The sequence below is a fragment of the Gymnodraco acuticeps genome, unplaced genomic scaffold, assembly GCF_902827175.1.
Source record: "Gymnodraco acuticeps unplaced genomic scaffold, fGymAcu1.1, whole genome shotgun sequence".
In the NCBI taxonomy this organism is placed as follows: Eukaryota; Metazoa; Chordata; class Actinopteri; order Perciformes; family Bathydraconidae; genus Gymnodraco; species Gymnodraco acuticeps.
Window position 1 is genome coordinate 586,810 of NW_022991144.1, and position 15,761 is coordinate 602,570.

Genomic DNA, 15,761 nt, shown 5'->3' on the forward strand with positions numbered 1-15,761 from the left:
TTATTAAAGGATTAAACCGTATTAATTGAAATGTCATCTGGCAGGTGCTGGTCGGGTCCTCGGCTCCGCCTGACAAGATAGGGGAGTTAGCGAGAGCTCCGAAAGTGCTTATGCTGGGGTAGAATGACAGCGGTTAAGAATAATCCGGGTGCAAATAATATGTGGAGGTGTGGACATCATGAACTTCTGTTCAGTTATATGTTTGTGTTTGAAAAGTGTTCCCCCTCCCGTTATGTCTGTGGCTGATGATTGTGTGCACCTGTTGCCCGGTGTTGTCTCCTCCCCCCTCACCTGTGTCTAGTTGCTGATTAGAGTGTGTGGGTATTTAGGCTCTGTTTCCCTGTCTGTTAGGGGGAGGGAGTGTGTGAGAGATCCTGGTGGCTGCAGGCTGGGCTCACGTGAACAGCAGCAGCAGCAGGATTGAGGCTGTGTGTAATGTGTTCATGTTTTAATAAATGCCCACACCGGGCTGTATTTTGGACGTTCTGCCTCTGCCTCCTTGCTTGGTCGGGCCGCTCAATTGTCAGCTTCACAATTGGTGTCAGAAGTGGGATTCGAACCCACGCCTCCAAAGGAGACTGCTACCTGAACGCAGCATAACGAAGCATAACTATACAACTATAGGAAAGGGGAAACCCCAAAAAGCATAATAGGGCCTGCCTAACGGACAGAGCCTGTAGCTGCGTGCAGGTGAGAGTTAGTCTATCATTGTTCAAACAAAACGTCAGCAGCTGGAACAATCCTCACTCATGTGCCTACAGACACCTACCCAAAGGTTATCTGACACAGAAGTGAGACATTTACAGTGTATTAGATATCATTTATCTCAGGGTGGCGTGTGTTTTAAAAACATTAGATGTGTGCTGTTCCCTGCTGGCTGACTCGGCATGCTCTCTGTGGCTTTGACAGCTAGTTCTAGTTGGAGCAACTTTAACATGTATGGCTGCATTGCTTTGGGGAAAAGATAATCCTTCACTTTTGGGTTTATCTCCTCCATTTTGCCGCCCTTTTGCTGTATTTCTCAACAACGTTTTTTTTAACGTTTCTGGAGCAAATTGTCATTCAAGATCATCCTTGCAAAATGTCTGTTATCTAATTTTATTTGTGCTTGTTTCTCCAGCTGTCACTTTGTGTGCATCTATTCTTAGTGTGTGTTCTCTTCTGAATTGCTTTCACTCTCTGTCTAAGCCTTTAATTAGTCATGCTAGATGGAGAAGATGCATTTAGTGTGTTCGAAGGGTATCCTTTCCATTTCAGTTTCACTCTTAGTCCATTTCTAAAATGGTGCTGTTTGTAGATGAAGAAGCACATTAGCATCATGATGAGGGAACACATATTCATCACTACAGTAGAAGAAGTCTTTAATGCTTTACGTCTGCTGCACAATCAGATCGTTTTACATTCAGAATAGTTTATAGATTCATGCAGGTAAAACACAATCTAATCACAGCCATGACATTTGAGTTTGGGAAAAACTTGTTGCAAAGTTATCAAGCAAATCTTTTTAATTGACTGTTTGCTCTGTGTGTCTGGCTTAAATTATTATCGGATGTATTTTTTAAGGACAAATACATATTTTGTTTGCATTTTGCCATTTCTAATAATTGTTTCTTTTTTGATTTCAGCCAAAGGAAAGCGGGTTCAGCCCCCTTGGTCTCCACCAGCAGGAACAGATGTCCCCCATCTGAGGCTCTACAACAGCCTGACCAGAGCAAAGGTGTGGGGGGGGGCAAAAAGGACTGTCCTTGAGTTATTTGTGTGATGGAGATTTACAAAGTGAAACCGTCAGTGTATAAACGGAAAAATAAAGATCCTTATAGGGTTATAAGGAGCATGTACTGTATGTATGACAATAAACTGCATTTTGTTTGAGTCCATCAAAAATACTCACATAACTGCAAGTTGTGTGTTTGAAAAAATGAATCTTCTTGTTTGTTGCCTACGTTTAATTGTGTAATTGTATGTTTGCTTTCCTTTTATAATGTGTGATGTCTTTGTTGTAAAAAGTATTCGTGAAATACTCTCAACGAAAATGATTAGCAGCTAAATATATAATACAAAATCGATTTATGTAATACAGCGGAGAAACTTTAATGTAGTTATTAGTAAAAAGTCATTGAAATACAATCGTGAAAAATCTTAAACCGGGCAATAAAAACGGAGCTAATCAGATTGTTACCTGAGGATGTGTTTAGATCACATCCAGTTTATTCTTTGTTTTTCCATCATCTCACTAACTTCATGTTGTAGGAGCCGTTTGTCCCCCAGCGCGGGAACAAGGTCACATGGTACAGCTGCGGGCCAACAGTGTACGATGCCTCACACATGGGACACGCCAGGTAAACACATCACAGGGGAAACCGTGCAAAATGACTCTCATTCCGCTAAGGTTTTTGTGGTGTAACAATATTTGACTTTCTAATCCGTCTCTGTACAGATCCTACATATCATTCGATATTCTGCGAAGGATACTGAAGGACTACTTTAAGTACGACGTCCTCTACTGCATGAACATCACAGACATAGATGACAAAGTGAGTGTGAACAGCTTGCAGGTGTTATTTTTTATTTTTTATTAAATTAATTAAAATAATTAACATCATTTTTCTAGGTCTGGCCAAATATATAAAATGTTCTTCTTGCGTGTTTGCAGTTTCAACTTCTAAAATAAGATAAATAGTCTCACATTCTTTGCTCTTTAAATAAAACAAATAGTGGTTTTTGGTGTTTTAAAATATGAATGCCAAAGATGCAACTTGCACACTTTTATAATATATGTATATATTAGCCTTTGTTTGTACATTACAGTGTAGTCTAATATATTCTTAACAATCTTTTATTTTCCAATCATTTTAACTGTGACCTCATCTAAAAATGATATATCTATTTTGAAGGATCTGCATATGGCATCTGTATTGTAGATGAGTGTTAGTATTGAAGTATTACATCTGGATGTGTCACTATCGATATAACTACAGTCGGTGAAAACAACATTTGTATTGGGTAGTAATTATGTACTATTGGTCATCATGGTGATTCATTAAAAATGTACTTTTAATGAAACAGCTCAATGTCTACTATTGCACTGTCATACAGGTTTTCCTAAGTCCATGATGAGTAGGTTGTAGAGTCTCGATGTTGACCATTGTTGGCTCTGTCTCTCTCTCAGATCATTAAGAGGGCCCGGCAGAACCACCTGCTGGAGCAGTACACGGAGAAGCAGCCGCACGCCGCTCAGATCCTGCAGGACGTCCTGAGCGCCAGAGGGGTGAGAACATGCTCTCTGGGAGCGCTGATACAACAAGACTCTTTGCTCTTTGCTTTGGGGATCAAGCACAAATCACATCACTGAAGATTATTATGAATCACTAATCATGTTTGGCATCTAAAACGTTCTGGTGCACTTGAACGATAAAGTGACACAAACTGCATTCACTCCCACACTGTTGTTGGTTGACTCATAATTACTCATTTAATCATATATTCAAATGTAATCAATCTTAATTAGAACAAAGTGACCACACAATGCTTTGTTCAAAGGTGTCACTAAACAAACAAAGTGTAATTACAAACCTCTTTGCTGCCGCCGGAGCTAAGCACTGTTGACTTGCAGTCAATTTCCCAATAGGGTAGTAATAAAGTATATCAGATCAAATGTTTGGGAAGCAGAGACTGGTTCAAACAAATGGCTGCAATTGATCAGACTTGATTTGATCCACCAGAGATATAACTAATGACATAAATATCTTTACCTCTTGAAGCCTAAAATGTGCATATCTATGATTTTACAATTCTACCTATAAAGTGTAGATGACCTGTGGGTGTCATTGTTTTGACCGAACTCTTTATGTGTGCTCATTTTCAGCCCTTTCAGGCTAACTTGGCTCTGACCACAGACCCCGATAAGAAGCAGATGCTGGAGAGGCTGGATGCTGCTGTCGCGGCCGCTCTGCAGCCCCTGCAGGCGGCCATGGAGGGCAAAGCAGCCCAGGAGGTCGCACAGCCCCTGGCAGAGGTAAGGCTGAGGAGTCTGCTCACGGATGGTACTTACTGTAAATCCACATGTGATTTACTTTACTTGAGAGACAGAGAACGTGAAACGTTTCTTATTTGCTTATCTGAACAAAATATATTGGCCAGGCTAACTTGTCTGAAAGAAATCTCATTTGATATTTCATCCTCATGTAATTTGCTTTCAATTGAATTGAATTATACTCCCTCTTTAATGGCGTGAAAGCAATGTCAGGAAAAAATCAACCAAAAATTGTACTACTAGATACTGTATTAAATAAGAGAAAAACTAAATAAACAACACTTATTAATAGTTAATATAAAAACACTAATTTGCACACTTTAAATCCTTCTTTCTTTCTTTCTTCCTAGGTGCTGCTGCAGAACTCCAAGGACTTGCTCTCTGATTGGCTGGATACGCAGTTTGGAAGTCAAGTCACAGAGAATTCCATCTTCTCCATTCTGCCTAACTATTGGGAGGGAGATTACCATAAAGACATGGAAGCCCTGAACGTAAGTAGAAGCAAAGAAATGTCCAAACTGTGGAATATTTATGGCCATGTAGTATGACTTTTTGTTATATTGTTGTTATTGTGCATTAATCGTGTGTGTGACCCTCAGGTTCTTCCTCCAGACGTTCTGACTCGAGTCAGTGAATACGTGCCTGAGATCGTGGACTTTGTGAAAAAGGTGGTCTCAAACGGTTACGGGTGAGGAAGAAACATGTGTTTACAATTCATATCACACCCGCACCGTCAGTTATTACTGGATTAGTTACATTTATTTGGCTTTCTGATGTTTACAGGTATGAATCGAACGGTTCTGTGTACTTTAACACCTCCATGTTTGATGGCTGTCCGCACCACTCGTATGCAAAACTGGTGCCAGAGGCTGTCGGAGATCAGAAAGCTTTGCAGGAGGGAGAAGGTACATTCTCTCACAGTTCAGCTACCAGAACTGGCTTTGTGATTATAGCGGCTTTCAATCACTATTGCAGTGTTTCTCAAAGTGTGGTCCGCGGACCACTGGTGGCCTGTGAGCACCCCCTAGTGGTCCGTTTGTATATTGGTACAATTTCACCTTTGAAATAAATAAATGAATATACATTTTCTGCACTCCTGCAATGGAGCGAGCTTAACTTTCGATTGCATGATATAGCCCAGCGTTTGTGTTTGTACCATATCCAGGCGATTTGTAATCTGTTCTAGAAAAACTGTGGGTTTTTTTTTATTTCAAGAAGCGTATAAAACAAACAATGGATGTCTTTTATGAACATTTATAGGTAGGCAGACCATGCGGGCCAGCCCGATGGTCACCAAGGTTCATGTTTTAATAGCATTTTTACAAAAAAAGCCCAGGTGAGCCTAACATGTGAAAAAATGGCTTAGACCTCAGAGAGTTAAACTTGGGCCTGCGACCATAGTTTTACTGTATTTTGTTTTGAAAATCCACAGCGGAGGTTTGTGTCGTACTATGCAGTGTATTTTGCATTTCTCTCAGTAGCCAACGATCTGTGAGTCTGTTGGCTCAGACATAAACTCCGTAATAAATGTAGTCTACATTTTACAAGAGGTGTAAAACCTGAGAGCATTTTAATTCGCATTTCAACAAAGTGCTTAAATAATCTGTATTTGTATTGTTGATTTAATGTGTGAACGAGGCGATATAGAGAGGTCACGTTAAGCTGTTGTTGTTATTAGGCTGTAATTTGTTATATACTGTTGGAGTGGTAAGCAGGCCTATTGTTTTGGGATATTTTATTGGTTAAGTGGTCCTTGGTTTGAAAAATGTTCTGAAACATTCTAATGTTGCACACAGTGACTTTAACATGAGTATTGAAGACGGTTTTCTCTTTGTAACTGTTTTACTTATATAATAAGTCAGATAATATGGTCATTGTGTTTGTTTTCTGTATTTGCCGTGGCCCTGCAGGTGACCTGAGCATCTCTGCTGACAGATTAGGGGAGAAAAAGTCCCAGAACGACTTTGCCTTGTGGAAGGCCTCCAAGCCCGGAGAGCCTTCATGGGACTCTCCATGGGGGAAGGTGAGAGTTCACTCCTAATGCTGATAAACCACTAACAGTCTGTTCCAGGAGGTAGAACATTAGGAGCCATTTTTTTATATTGATTGTTTGTTTTTATTTGACTGATTTAGGGAAGACCCGGCTGGCATATTGAATGTTCAGCCATGGCTGGCTCCATCCTGGGAGAGTCCATGGACATCCACGGTGGGGGGTTTGATCTTCGATTCCCCCATCACGACAACGAGTTGGCTCAGTCCGAGGTACAAGAGCAAAGTTATTTATTAAAAAGATTTGCTATTGTTTGGCTTTGAAGCTCTTTACCTTGCCCAAGGTTGTAATATTGATCCATCATGTCATAGAAGACATTACTAGAGGTATTTAAAGATGATTAACTGTGATGCATTCCATGCCACCTCCATGATCGTCATTGGTTGTTTTCCTCGCAGGCTTTCTTTGAGAATGATCACTGGGTCAGATACTTCCTGCACACTGGACACCTGACGATCGCAGGCTGCAAGATGTCAAAGTCTCTGAAGAACTTCATCACAATTAAAGACGCCCTGGCAAAGAACACAGGTGACTGCTCAGCTCAGCTTGTTGTCATTAGTGTCAGATGACAGTGTCCTTATTGAAATGATTCCATCTACCATGTAAAGTGTAGCTCAGTTTAATGTCACACTTCCATTTCAGTTTCAACAAAACCATTTCATCAAAACAGTCTAGAAGAATCAAATGAACTGTCACTCGATCTTGTTCTTCGGCCAGATGTGAAATGTTTTCCTCTTTCCGCCCTCCTTCAGCCCGTCAGCTCCGCCTGGCTTTCTTGATGCATTCCTGGAAAGACACCCTGGACTACTCATCCAACACCATGGAGTCAGCCGTGCAGTACGAGAAGTTCATGAATGTAAGCTGACTATATAACAAACCATCTGGCTTTTTAGTGCAGGGGTGGTATGAATCCCAGAGGTGGGGACTCGAGACACATGACTTAACTCGAGTCAGACTCGAGTCGCATATTTTTTGACTTGAGACTTGCTTGACTAACATTGATAAAAGACTTGACTTGACTTTGACTTGGTATTCATGACTTGAGACTAGTGTTAATTTCGTCAGCTATTTTTTTAATTTAGTTTTAGTCTTAGTCCTGTGTTAAATTTCCTTTTTAGTTTTAGTCATATTTAGTCACCTTCATCCTGTTTTTATTAAGACAAGTCTTATTAGTCAAAGAAAACTAATTATTTTAGTCTACTTTTTGTCAATGAAAACTGTTGAGTCTTTTTTAGTCATCAGATTATATAGAACATTTCAGTCAAACTAGTCTAGAAAAAAACAATAATTTGTCATTTTAGTATATATAAATAAATACGATTATATCTTGTCCTTATTTGATGAAAAACACAGGTTGAATGATTAAGAAGCTTTGCAGAGAGTATCCGGTCAGGTTTGTGGTGTTTTTACCAGCTGTGTTATGGCCACATTGCTTCGCATTGTAGCAAAAATGGGCCCAAATATCACATTGTTTCTTTCTCCCAAGCAGTGGTGGCTTTAGACTTTTTCGTTTTCCGTCATAATCCATTATTACCCGTCGAGTGCACAATTTATCACTCACTCGCGCTGACGGGGGTTATTCGGTTAACGCGAGTGCGACCACTGCTCCCAAGCCCTGTTGCCATTTCATTTTCTGTTAAATAAGGTTAGTTAGACCATGAGTTAGACCCGAGTCTTCCTGACAGTTCACAGTGTGCCGCTGCCCGGTGTAATTCAAATGTACCGCCGCGCGCACCACAGACACACATATAGCTGCTGCCCTGCCGCAGCCCCGGAAATGGAACTGCTGGGAGAAAAACTGACTATCAGAAATGTAACGTTATCTTTGATAATATTTCGTCTCCTCATTTTTCATCAACGAAAGTAAAGAGAGATTTTGGCATAGTTTTTATTTAGTAAACTACATTTTCGTCTCATCACTTTTCGTCACCGATATTGCATGATGCTTTCGTTACAGTTATTGTTTACTGCCGTCGGTGCCGTCTCGTCATCGTCTCGTTTTCGTCATGGAAAAAAAGGTTGTTGACGAACATATTTCGTCATAGTTTTAGTCAACGAAATTAACACTACTTGAGACTTGACTTGAGAAAACTGCGGAAACTGGGCTTATTCATCAGAATTTCGTATGACTTGACTTGCCTTGCTTGACCTGAGCAATGACTTGACTTGCTTGACTCTCACCACAGTGACTTGGGACTTGCTTGATACTTGTAGGTCAAGACTTGAGACTTGCTCATGACTTGCACAAGTAGGACTTACTCCCACCTCTGATGAATCCTATTATGAATCTGTTGTTTTGTGCTCGTTTTAATTACCAGGAGTTCTTCCTGACTGTGAAAGACATCATGCGCGCTCCTACTGATATCACCGGGCGATTTGAGAAGTGGGAGACAGCAGAGGTGGAGCTCAACAACAGGTAAGAGAGAAAAGATTGAGCCATCTGAATTCTTTAAAATACATTATGCAGAAGCCCTTCTTGATAGCTTAATGGCTCAGGACTTATTTGCACATTTAAACCACTAGAAAAACACATCACAACTAAAAGCTAAATGGCTACTTGTTTGGTCCAGTTTCTACAACAGGAAGTCTGCCGTCCATGAGGCTCTGTGTGACAACGTGGACACGCGCACCGCCATGGAGGAGATGAGAGTGCTGGTCGGCCAGAGCAACAGCTACATCGCCAGCAGGAAGAGCGCCAAGCTGAGGCCCAACCGCATGCTGATGGAGAGCATCGCTGCCTACCTCACCAGCATACTGAAGGTGGGAACATGTAAAGTAGCAACCATTGTTCATCAAGGTTCCTGTGTTAAATTAAGATGTATTGCATTGGCAGTGAAAGCAGTTTGAACTCACTGACATGAGATTTTTGTCATTTAGGTATTCGGTGCCATCGAAGGATCAGAGCCCATCGGTTTCCCAGTGGGACAAAGTCAGAACGTTGATGTAAGTAGAAACTTTTTTTCAGTTTTCGCTGTTAGAAATGTGATACATTTGAATGCCTATTGTTCAAATTAGGGAAGCTCCGATCGACAATTTTGGGGCCGGAATCAGTATCGGCCAATACTGATCGCCGATCCGATCGAGTGGGCGGGGCCTATGGGGATCTTCCAGTGATGTGATGTTTAAAACTCAGTTAATGGGGCTCAGTTAATGGCGCTTCCACAAACAACAACCAACATAATTATTACATTCAAATGAAGTACATTATTGAAGTTTACATTAACTTTGGAGAATAACACGGGAGAAATGAGCGGAAGCGCTCTCTTTTCCTCTCTCTCTCTCCCTCTCTCTGTCTCCTGACAGCCTGTCAGTATTTCATGCAGCTCACTGATCCAGTAATGAGGGACCCGACAGTGAAGAATAAATATATGTATAACTAGTTTAGCTTGTTCCAGAGGTAGATAAAATGGCTAAGTGTGTTAGGTCTAACTCTTGTGTGTTTCGCTCCGCTCACCGGTCTGTCACAGCGGGTGGAGCTGCAGGATTTCTGCTTCACACACGTTGCATAGCGCTATTTTCGGAGCATCCCTAGTTAAAATGTAGCTCTGCTTACTGTGAGGAAAACAAATGATTTCACAGATTGTTACTGCCCCTTTAGTAGTACTATAGTAACTTACATTGAAATACTGTCTTTGCTTTGTGTGGCAGCTGGAGAGCACAGTGATGCCGTACCTCTCAGTGTTGTCAAACTTCAGAGAGGAAGTCCGTAAAATAGCAAGAGACAAGAAAGGTAAGAACATGTTTTATACATTTGAGAGTCCAACAGATGCTAATAGTTCTGTTCTCCAAGAGTTTAAACATATTTACCTTCCTCTTCAGAGTCTAATTAAAGTCCATTGTTTTATCTCATCTAGTGATGGAGTTGCTACAACTGTGTGATGTTGTCCGAGACGATACGTTACCGGAGCTGGGGGTCCGTCTGGAGGATCATGAAGGTGATGGAGTTGTTAACTTAAATATTCTGTCCTGTAGAACAAAAAGGAGAAGAAAGTATGCAAGCATTACCCAGTCACTTATCATTATAAAAACATTACTGAGGATTATTTATCAGAAATCTTATTGTGTCATTATCTTGCAAATGCCCAATAGTCAACCCAACAATATTGTTGCAACATTGATTTAGTATTATTCGGTCAAATACATGTTTTGAGATATTAGATTTGTTTCTATCTGGTTAACACTGGGATGGGTATGAGAGTGATGAGTGACTCTGATGAACAGTGGCTGTGTTACAGGTCTGCCCACAGTGGTGAAACTGGTGGACAAGGAGACCTTACTGAAGGAGCTAGAGGAGAAGAAACAGGTGAGCGAGCCACATTTGAAAGGAAGACAACGGATGACCAAGAAACTAGTGACTTGCTCAATTCATTTGTGAGGGATCTGTGAAGAACATGACAACAGCTGCACTACTGGTATTTAGTATACCAGCAATTGAGGGTGGACAAGTTTACTACCACTTTAGTTTCAACTAATTGTGTTAATTACTTATTGTAAAGCATTTGAACATTATTTTGTGTCACATTTTCATTATTAAGGTGATGTATAGCTGTATAGTATCTTAATTATTTAAAATATAAGGTGACTAAAAATGGCAACCGTATTTTCAGTTTTGGAAACCAAAAGCTGATGCCTGGTTGCCAGCCTGGCAACCACTTTTAAAAGTTAGTGTTGGGCCCTGAGAGGGCATGAAAAAAAGTATATTCTCGGGCTGCCGGATAGCACAGTGGTTAGAGCTGGTGGCCCAGCTCACCACTGCCTAGCAAGGCGGTTCGAATCCCGACCCAGACAAATATTTCAGGCAATGTCCTCCCCCCTTTCAATTCTAAGATCTCCAATAAAGGCTCTCTGGCCCAAAGATATGTTAAACATAATGGAAGCTGTATCCTTTTTTTCTAAAAATGTAAAGAAACAACCACACGCAAAAAGGGTCTCTGATAATGAGAAATTGAAATCTAACAGTCAGTTTGTTGAGTAGTAATATTTAAAAAGCATGAACCTTATTTGTTTGATTTTCTAATATGATGGTAAAGGTAACTTGTTTTTTTATTTCATAGGTGGAAGAAGAGAAGAAAAGGAAGAAGGAAGAAGCTGCAAAGAAGAAACGGGAACAAGAGGTCACTCAGATGCTTCCATAAAGGAAAGTTTTGTTTCCCTAATCGGGAACAAGTTCACGTACTCATGTCTTTTGTTTCTGTTTCAGATGGCTAAACTGGCGAAGATGAAGGTCCCTCCATGTGAAATGTTTCGCTCAGAAACCGACAAGTATTCCAAATTCGATGAAACGGTAAGTCCCTCTTGCACAAAAGAAATAAAGCATAATACTTAGCTTTTTCACATATACAAATAATAATGTCAAATAGTTATTAACTATCCTATGTGTTGACCTGTTGTGTCCACCAAAAGCTGTGTATTGCTCTATTTAAGTAGCAGTAGCACAAGGAAAGACATTGATTTCACTTTTTAGCAGATTTTTCTAAATGTGGGTGAAATGTTTGCTACATTGAGACGGAAACTAATCAGAATGAAGTTGATATGTGTTCTTGTTTCTGTCAACAGGGTTTCCCCACTCACGATGTAGAAGGGAAGGAGCTGAGCAAAGGACAAGCCAAGAAGCTTCGAAAGTTCTTCGACGCTCAGGAGAAATTACACAACGATTATCTTCAGATGAACCAAAATGGCAACTGATAATGTTTACATACTGCCCAAGACATCCAGGCTAAAGAAAACCTAGAGAATAAATGTTTAGGGTCATCTTTTCTCTACTCTCCATCTGTTTTGGATCAGAAAACAAATACGGTTTTTCATTCGAAGCACTTCATTACCAAAGTCCATGTATAGCTTTTCAAAATAAAAGGGGGAAAAGAAGAGCATTAGAGGAGACAGAGGTCCTCCTTGTTCTGTTTCTCCACAGCAGCAAAACAAGGCAAACACTAAAGTGAGGTTTTATGATGTGATAAAACCATTTTTTATACATAGATTATGTTTTTGATTGAAACTGTAACACTGCCAGTCGTTTGAAGGATTAAATAGATTGTTTGCTGTATGATTTAACTTTGAATTTCGAAATGAACTACAAATGAATGGATGTAGGAAATTGGGATACATCTACACTATGTAAAGATGGACGAAGAAAACATGAATTTCCAAGTTTCTGGACTCTACTGTGTTGAACATCATTCTTTCAATTTGTATCGGTGCTTAGATTTCCATAGATGTACCTAGGATACTTGATGTATTTAAAAAAATTAACTTCAATTGCATTTGGGGCATTCCTTGTTTCAGTTACATATTCTCTAAGTTTACTGCATTTGTACAGTCTTAAAGGATACAATTGTTGTGTTCTATACTTGTTTTGTGTCAATGATTCCCATGAAAAGACCTACAATAACAACATGTTTGCCTATCTTTCCAAACTTTACCTACTGGAAATGTAAATCTTTCAAAAACCTATAGTTTTCTTTCCTAAAAATGTTTCCTATATAACTCAAACAAAAGGAAATTGTGCATTTGTTAGGGACTATTTTATTAGCAGTGGATAAATTCACATACAAGGTAGCGCTGTGCCACAGGGCAATAACACAGTAGATATTTTCCTATTTGAAGGATCAATTTATTGTTGGTCTTTTCATGTGCTTTGTTGACAAATAGAGAAATATAGAATATCAGCAACCTATTTCTCATCATTCTGGAAAGATACAGCTTCTCACACCCTCTGTTAGTGTGATCTCTCATGGCTTGAGTGACACCCCACAAAGAGGAGCCTTTTATTATTCAACCGTCCATTAAGGTCATGCATTGTTGTACTGTTTGTGTATTGCAATTCCATGGTTGTGTGAATGCATAGCTGCAGTAATGCTTTCATATAGGAAGAAGCTGAACAAATAAAGAGGCAGAGAGCGCTACTGATTTTCTTTCAAGAAATAAAATGGATCATTCTTGTAAACGCTTGTTACTTCAAGGATTTTGGCTTTCATCATGAAACTCCTATCAGAAAGAGAATTTAAAGTGGCCCTGTTATTCTATTTGGGGTTTTCCCTTTCCTGTAGTGTTCTATAGGTTTCTGTGCATGTAAATGGTCTGCAAAGGCTACAATCCCAAAGTTTCTTTAACCCTCCTGTTGTCTTCGGGTCAAATCTGACCGATTTACTACTTTCATCAATCATAACTTTTTTGTTTTTCATCCAATTGCCTCAAGACCTTATGTTATCCTCCACACTAGGCCTCTGAACATACAATTGATGATCACCACTTGCTTTTAGGATTTATTCAACAGTGAAACATAGGAAATGAATGGGTATGAGTGTATTATGTTCTATTTCGTATATGGCTTCGCCCTCTAAGCAGGGGTGGACTGGGACAAAAATTCAGCCCTGGCATTTTCTGTCCAGACCAGCCCACTACATTATCAGAGGACACTACATAGAAGTCCACTAATCTCGCGGCATCTTCTCTCATGCATACTACAAAGGAGAGTCATAGTCCTTGATAGCAGTTAACAAATAAAGCACTTAACTATGAACTCAAGGACTAAAATTGACAGCTATAGCAATCAATCAATCAATCTTTATTCATTATAGTGTCAAATCACAACAGAAGTTATGTCATGACTAGGGGTGGGACGAGACTAACGGGAAGAACCCTTATGCTACCCTTTCAGTTTTTAGTCTGTGACTGAAAATCTTTTGGTGTAAGCCCAGTATTAGTTAAAACCAGACTCGGACAATAATAACAACAAAATATCCTGACAAATAATCTAAATAGAAACATATTGCAGACAGTAACAGCATTAGAGCTGAAACTCACTCACTCAACGGTGACTCAGTCATTATGAAACCATAAATAGAGAATTGGAAAAAAATATATAAATATATATATAGCTGTGTGAAAAGTCTAAGACATGGGTTACAGGTTTGAATAGATATGCATTCTCATATACATGTATGTGCAAAAGTATGTATTGCTCTACTTCCTGGTCCGCAGCCAGCCAGCTCCACTCCTCACCAAATTCGTGACCTGCAAGAAACAGCAAACAGAACTTGTACTCAGTATCTGTGTACTGACAAGTATATGTAGCCATGTAGCCTTTTTGTGACGTAGTGACGCTTAGTGAACACATTTATCTGTCATAAAGGATGACTTAAGTCTCAAAAGAGCCCTAAGGCCTACCTGCATAACTGTTCATTGAATTTAAAAGATATGCAGATGTTTGAAATTAAAACTATCAATATGAAAATCTTCAGCCAGGAAATAATCATAATCAAACCTTTTGTTTCAATCTGAGACAAAACAAGTTGCATAATAAACTCACAGTCAAGACGAAGCTCTCAGATATGATGGATGACTCAAGCATCATAGAAGAACTTCTAGCAGGTCAGGAAAAGCTGTTTGACAGGAGATAATGGTAGCAGAGAATATAAAGAGACATTTATGAATTACCAATTGTCATTTTATCACATATAGTATGTTTCTTCACATAAACCTTTAAACATACACATATTGCATTCCTCTCACCACATGAAATAAGCTCAGGAACCCAAAAGTGGCCCAGTGAATGATGGAGGAGACAAAGCAGGTCCTCAAAAGGGGACAGAGGGAAAACAACTTATTAGGCTCTCATATATAGGGTGGTCAACCTAAAAGAGACATGGAAACATTATTAAGTCTCTCATCATCACAAATCAAGTATAATTCATATAACATTATAAGACACCTGACATACTCAACTAATCATAGACTTCTCAGTAGCCACAAAGTGGTGAAGTGGAACAAATCCTTGAAAATGGACGGAGGGGGAACAACTCCTCAAGCTCTCACATGTCAAGTGGTCAACCTGAGAGGGAATTGGACACATTATTAAGTCTGAAAAATAAATAAAATGTGTTCCTCTCACCTAGAGTTGAAAACTTTTGGGATGTGCGTTTCTTTCAAAACTTTTTTAAAATGATGAAGTATGAATTTATACAACATTAAAAAATACATGATAAACTTACCAAATTCTAACAGTGGTCCCAAATGAGAGAACAAGTCCACATATAGAACAGAGGGAGAACGACTCCTCAAATATATCAGAACAACCTGTAGTGGAGAATAATTGATCATTTCGTGTACATGATCACACCATTAAGGATCAACACATGAGCACAATAACACTTCTGAAAAGCATCATTCAAATGACAAATAATGAATTACTACATCCATAATGTGTGATGTGTGATAATAAAAATAATATGAAATATTTCTCGCCTTATCAGTGGAGCAGCTTTTTAAGCAGCTCACTCTTCTCTGCAAGTCTGTCTGTCACAGAGTCCAAGGCCATGAGGATGTCTTTCTCTGTGGCCATCAACATAAATGCCTCCAATTGATCAGATGAGAGGGTGCTTCTGAGTCTGTTTTTAATAAACTTCAAAATGGAAAATGTGCGCTCACAAGCCACCTGTGTGAGGGATAATGTAAGCAGGTATTTATAAGCAAGGCCTAGGACAGGGTATGCATCTGTTAGCATGTTGAAACGGCGAAGTATCTGGTAGCAGCACAGAGGGCATTCTTTGCAGGAGCGACAGCTTATGGGAGTTATCTCAACCTCTTCTGTGTTGTCCTCCTCCTCACCACCTGATCCATCTTCTACTGTTCTTGCTTTGTACTCTGCCAATGGGGATGCCTTCAGCCTGTTCCACTGGA

At 39.7% G+C, this 15,761-nt stretch overlaps 1 protein-coding gene and 1 long non-coding RNA gene across 2 annotated transcripts in view; one reads left to right on the forward strand and one right to left on the reverse strand.

The window, feature by feature from the left end:
* The window catches only part of cars1 (cysteinyl-tRNA synthetase 1), a 16,722-nt gene extending 3,696 nt beyond the window's left edge, over window positions 1-13,026 (forward strand). Inside the window, exons 2-22 of the mRNA XM_034237262.1 lie at window positions 1,626-1,717; window positions 2,251-2,339; window positions 2,438-2,534; window positions 3,170-3,268; window positions 3,866-4,015; window positions 4,384-4,524; window positions 4,633-4,721; window positions 4,817-4,938; window positions 5,944-6,056; window positions 6,167-6,295; window positions 6,482-6,611; window positions 6,836-6,939; window positions 8,402-8,499; window positions 8,654-8,843; window positions 8,961-9,026; window positions 9,732-9,813; window positions 9,938-10,018; window positions 10,319-10,386; window positions 11,138-11,197; window positions 11,284-11,367; window positions 11,640-13,026. Of these exons, the coding sequence (XP_034093153.1) occupies window positions 1,626-1,717; window positions 2,251-2,339; window positions 2,438-2,534; window positions 3,170-3,268; window positions 3,866-4,015; window positions 4,384-4,524; window positions 4,633-4,721; window positions 4,817-4,938; window positions 5,944-6,056; window positions 6,167-6,295; window positions 6,482-6,611; window positions 6,836-6,939; window positions 8,402-8,499; window positions 8,654-8,843; window positions 8,961-9,026; window positions 9,732-9,813; window positions 9,938-10,018; window positions 10,319-10,386; window positions 11,138-11,197; window positions 11,284-11,367; window positions 11,640-11,768 (2,213 nt within the window). The 3' untranslated portion in view covers window positions 11,769-13,026. The remainder of the gene's footprint in view (window positions 1-1,625; window positions 1,718-2,250; window positions 2,340-2,437; window positions 2,535-3,169; window positions 3,269-3,865; window positions 4,016-4,383; window positions 4,525-4,632; window positions 4,722-4,816; window positions 4,939-5,943; window positions 6,057-6,166; window positions 6,296-6,481; window positions 6,612-6,835; window positions 6,940-8,401; window positions 8,500-8,653; window positions 8,844-8,960; window positions 9,027-9,731; window positions 9,814-9,937; window positions 10,019-10,318; window positions 10,387-11,137; window positions 11,198-11,283; window positions 11,368-11,639) is intronic.
* A 122-nt stretch (window positions 13,027-13,148) lies between these two features.
* On the reverse strand, window positions 13,149-15,177 carry LOC117560390. The gene is made up of 5 exons (XR_004571158.1): window positions 15,074-15,177; window positions 14,808-14,913; window positions 14,595-14,716; window positions 14,392-14,464; window positions 13,149-14,096 (listed from the first exon to the last, which is right to left on the reverse strand). It is a non-coding gene; the product is annotated as an uncharacterized LOC117560390 (long non-coding RNA).
* Window positions 15,178-15,761: the final 584 nt, after the last annotated feature.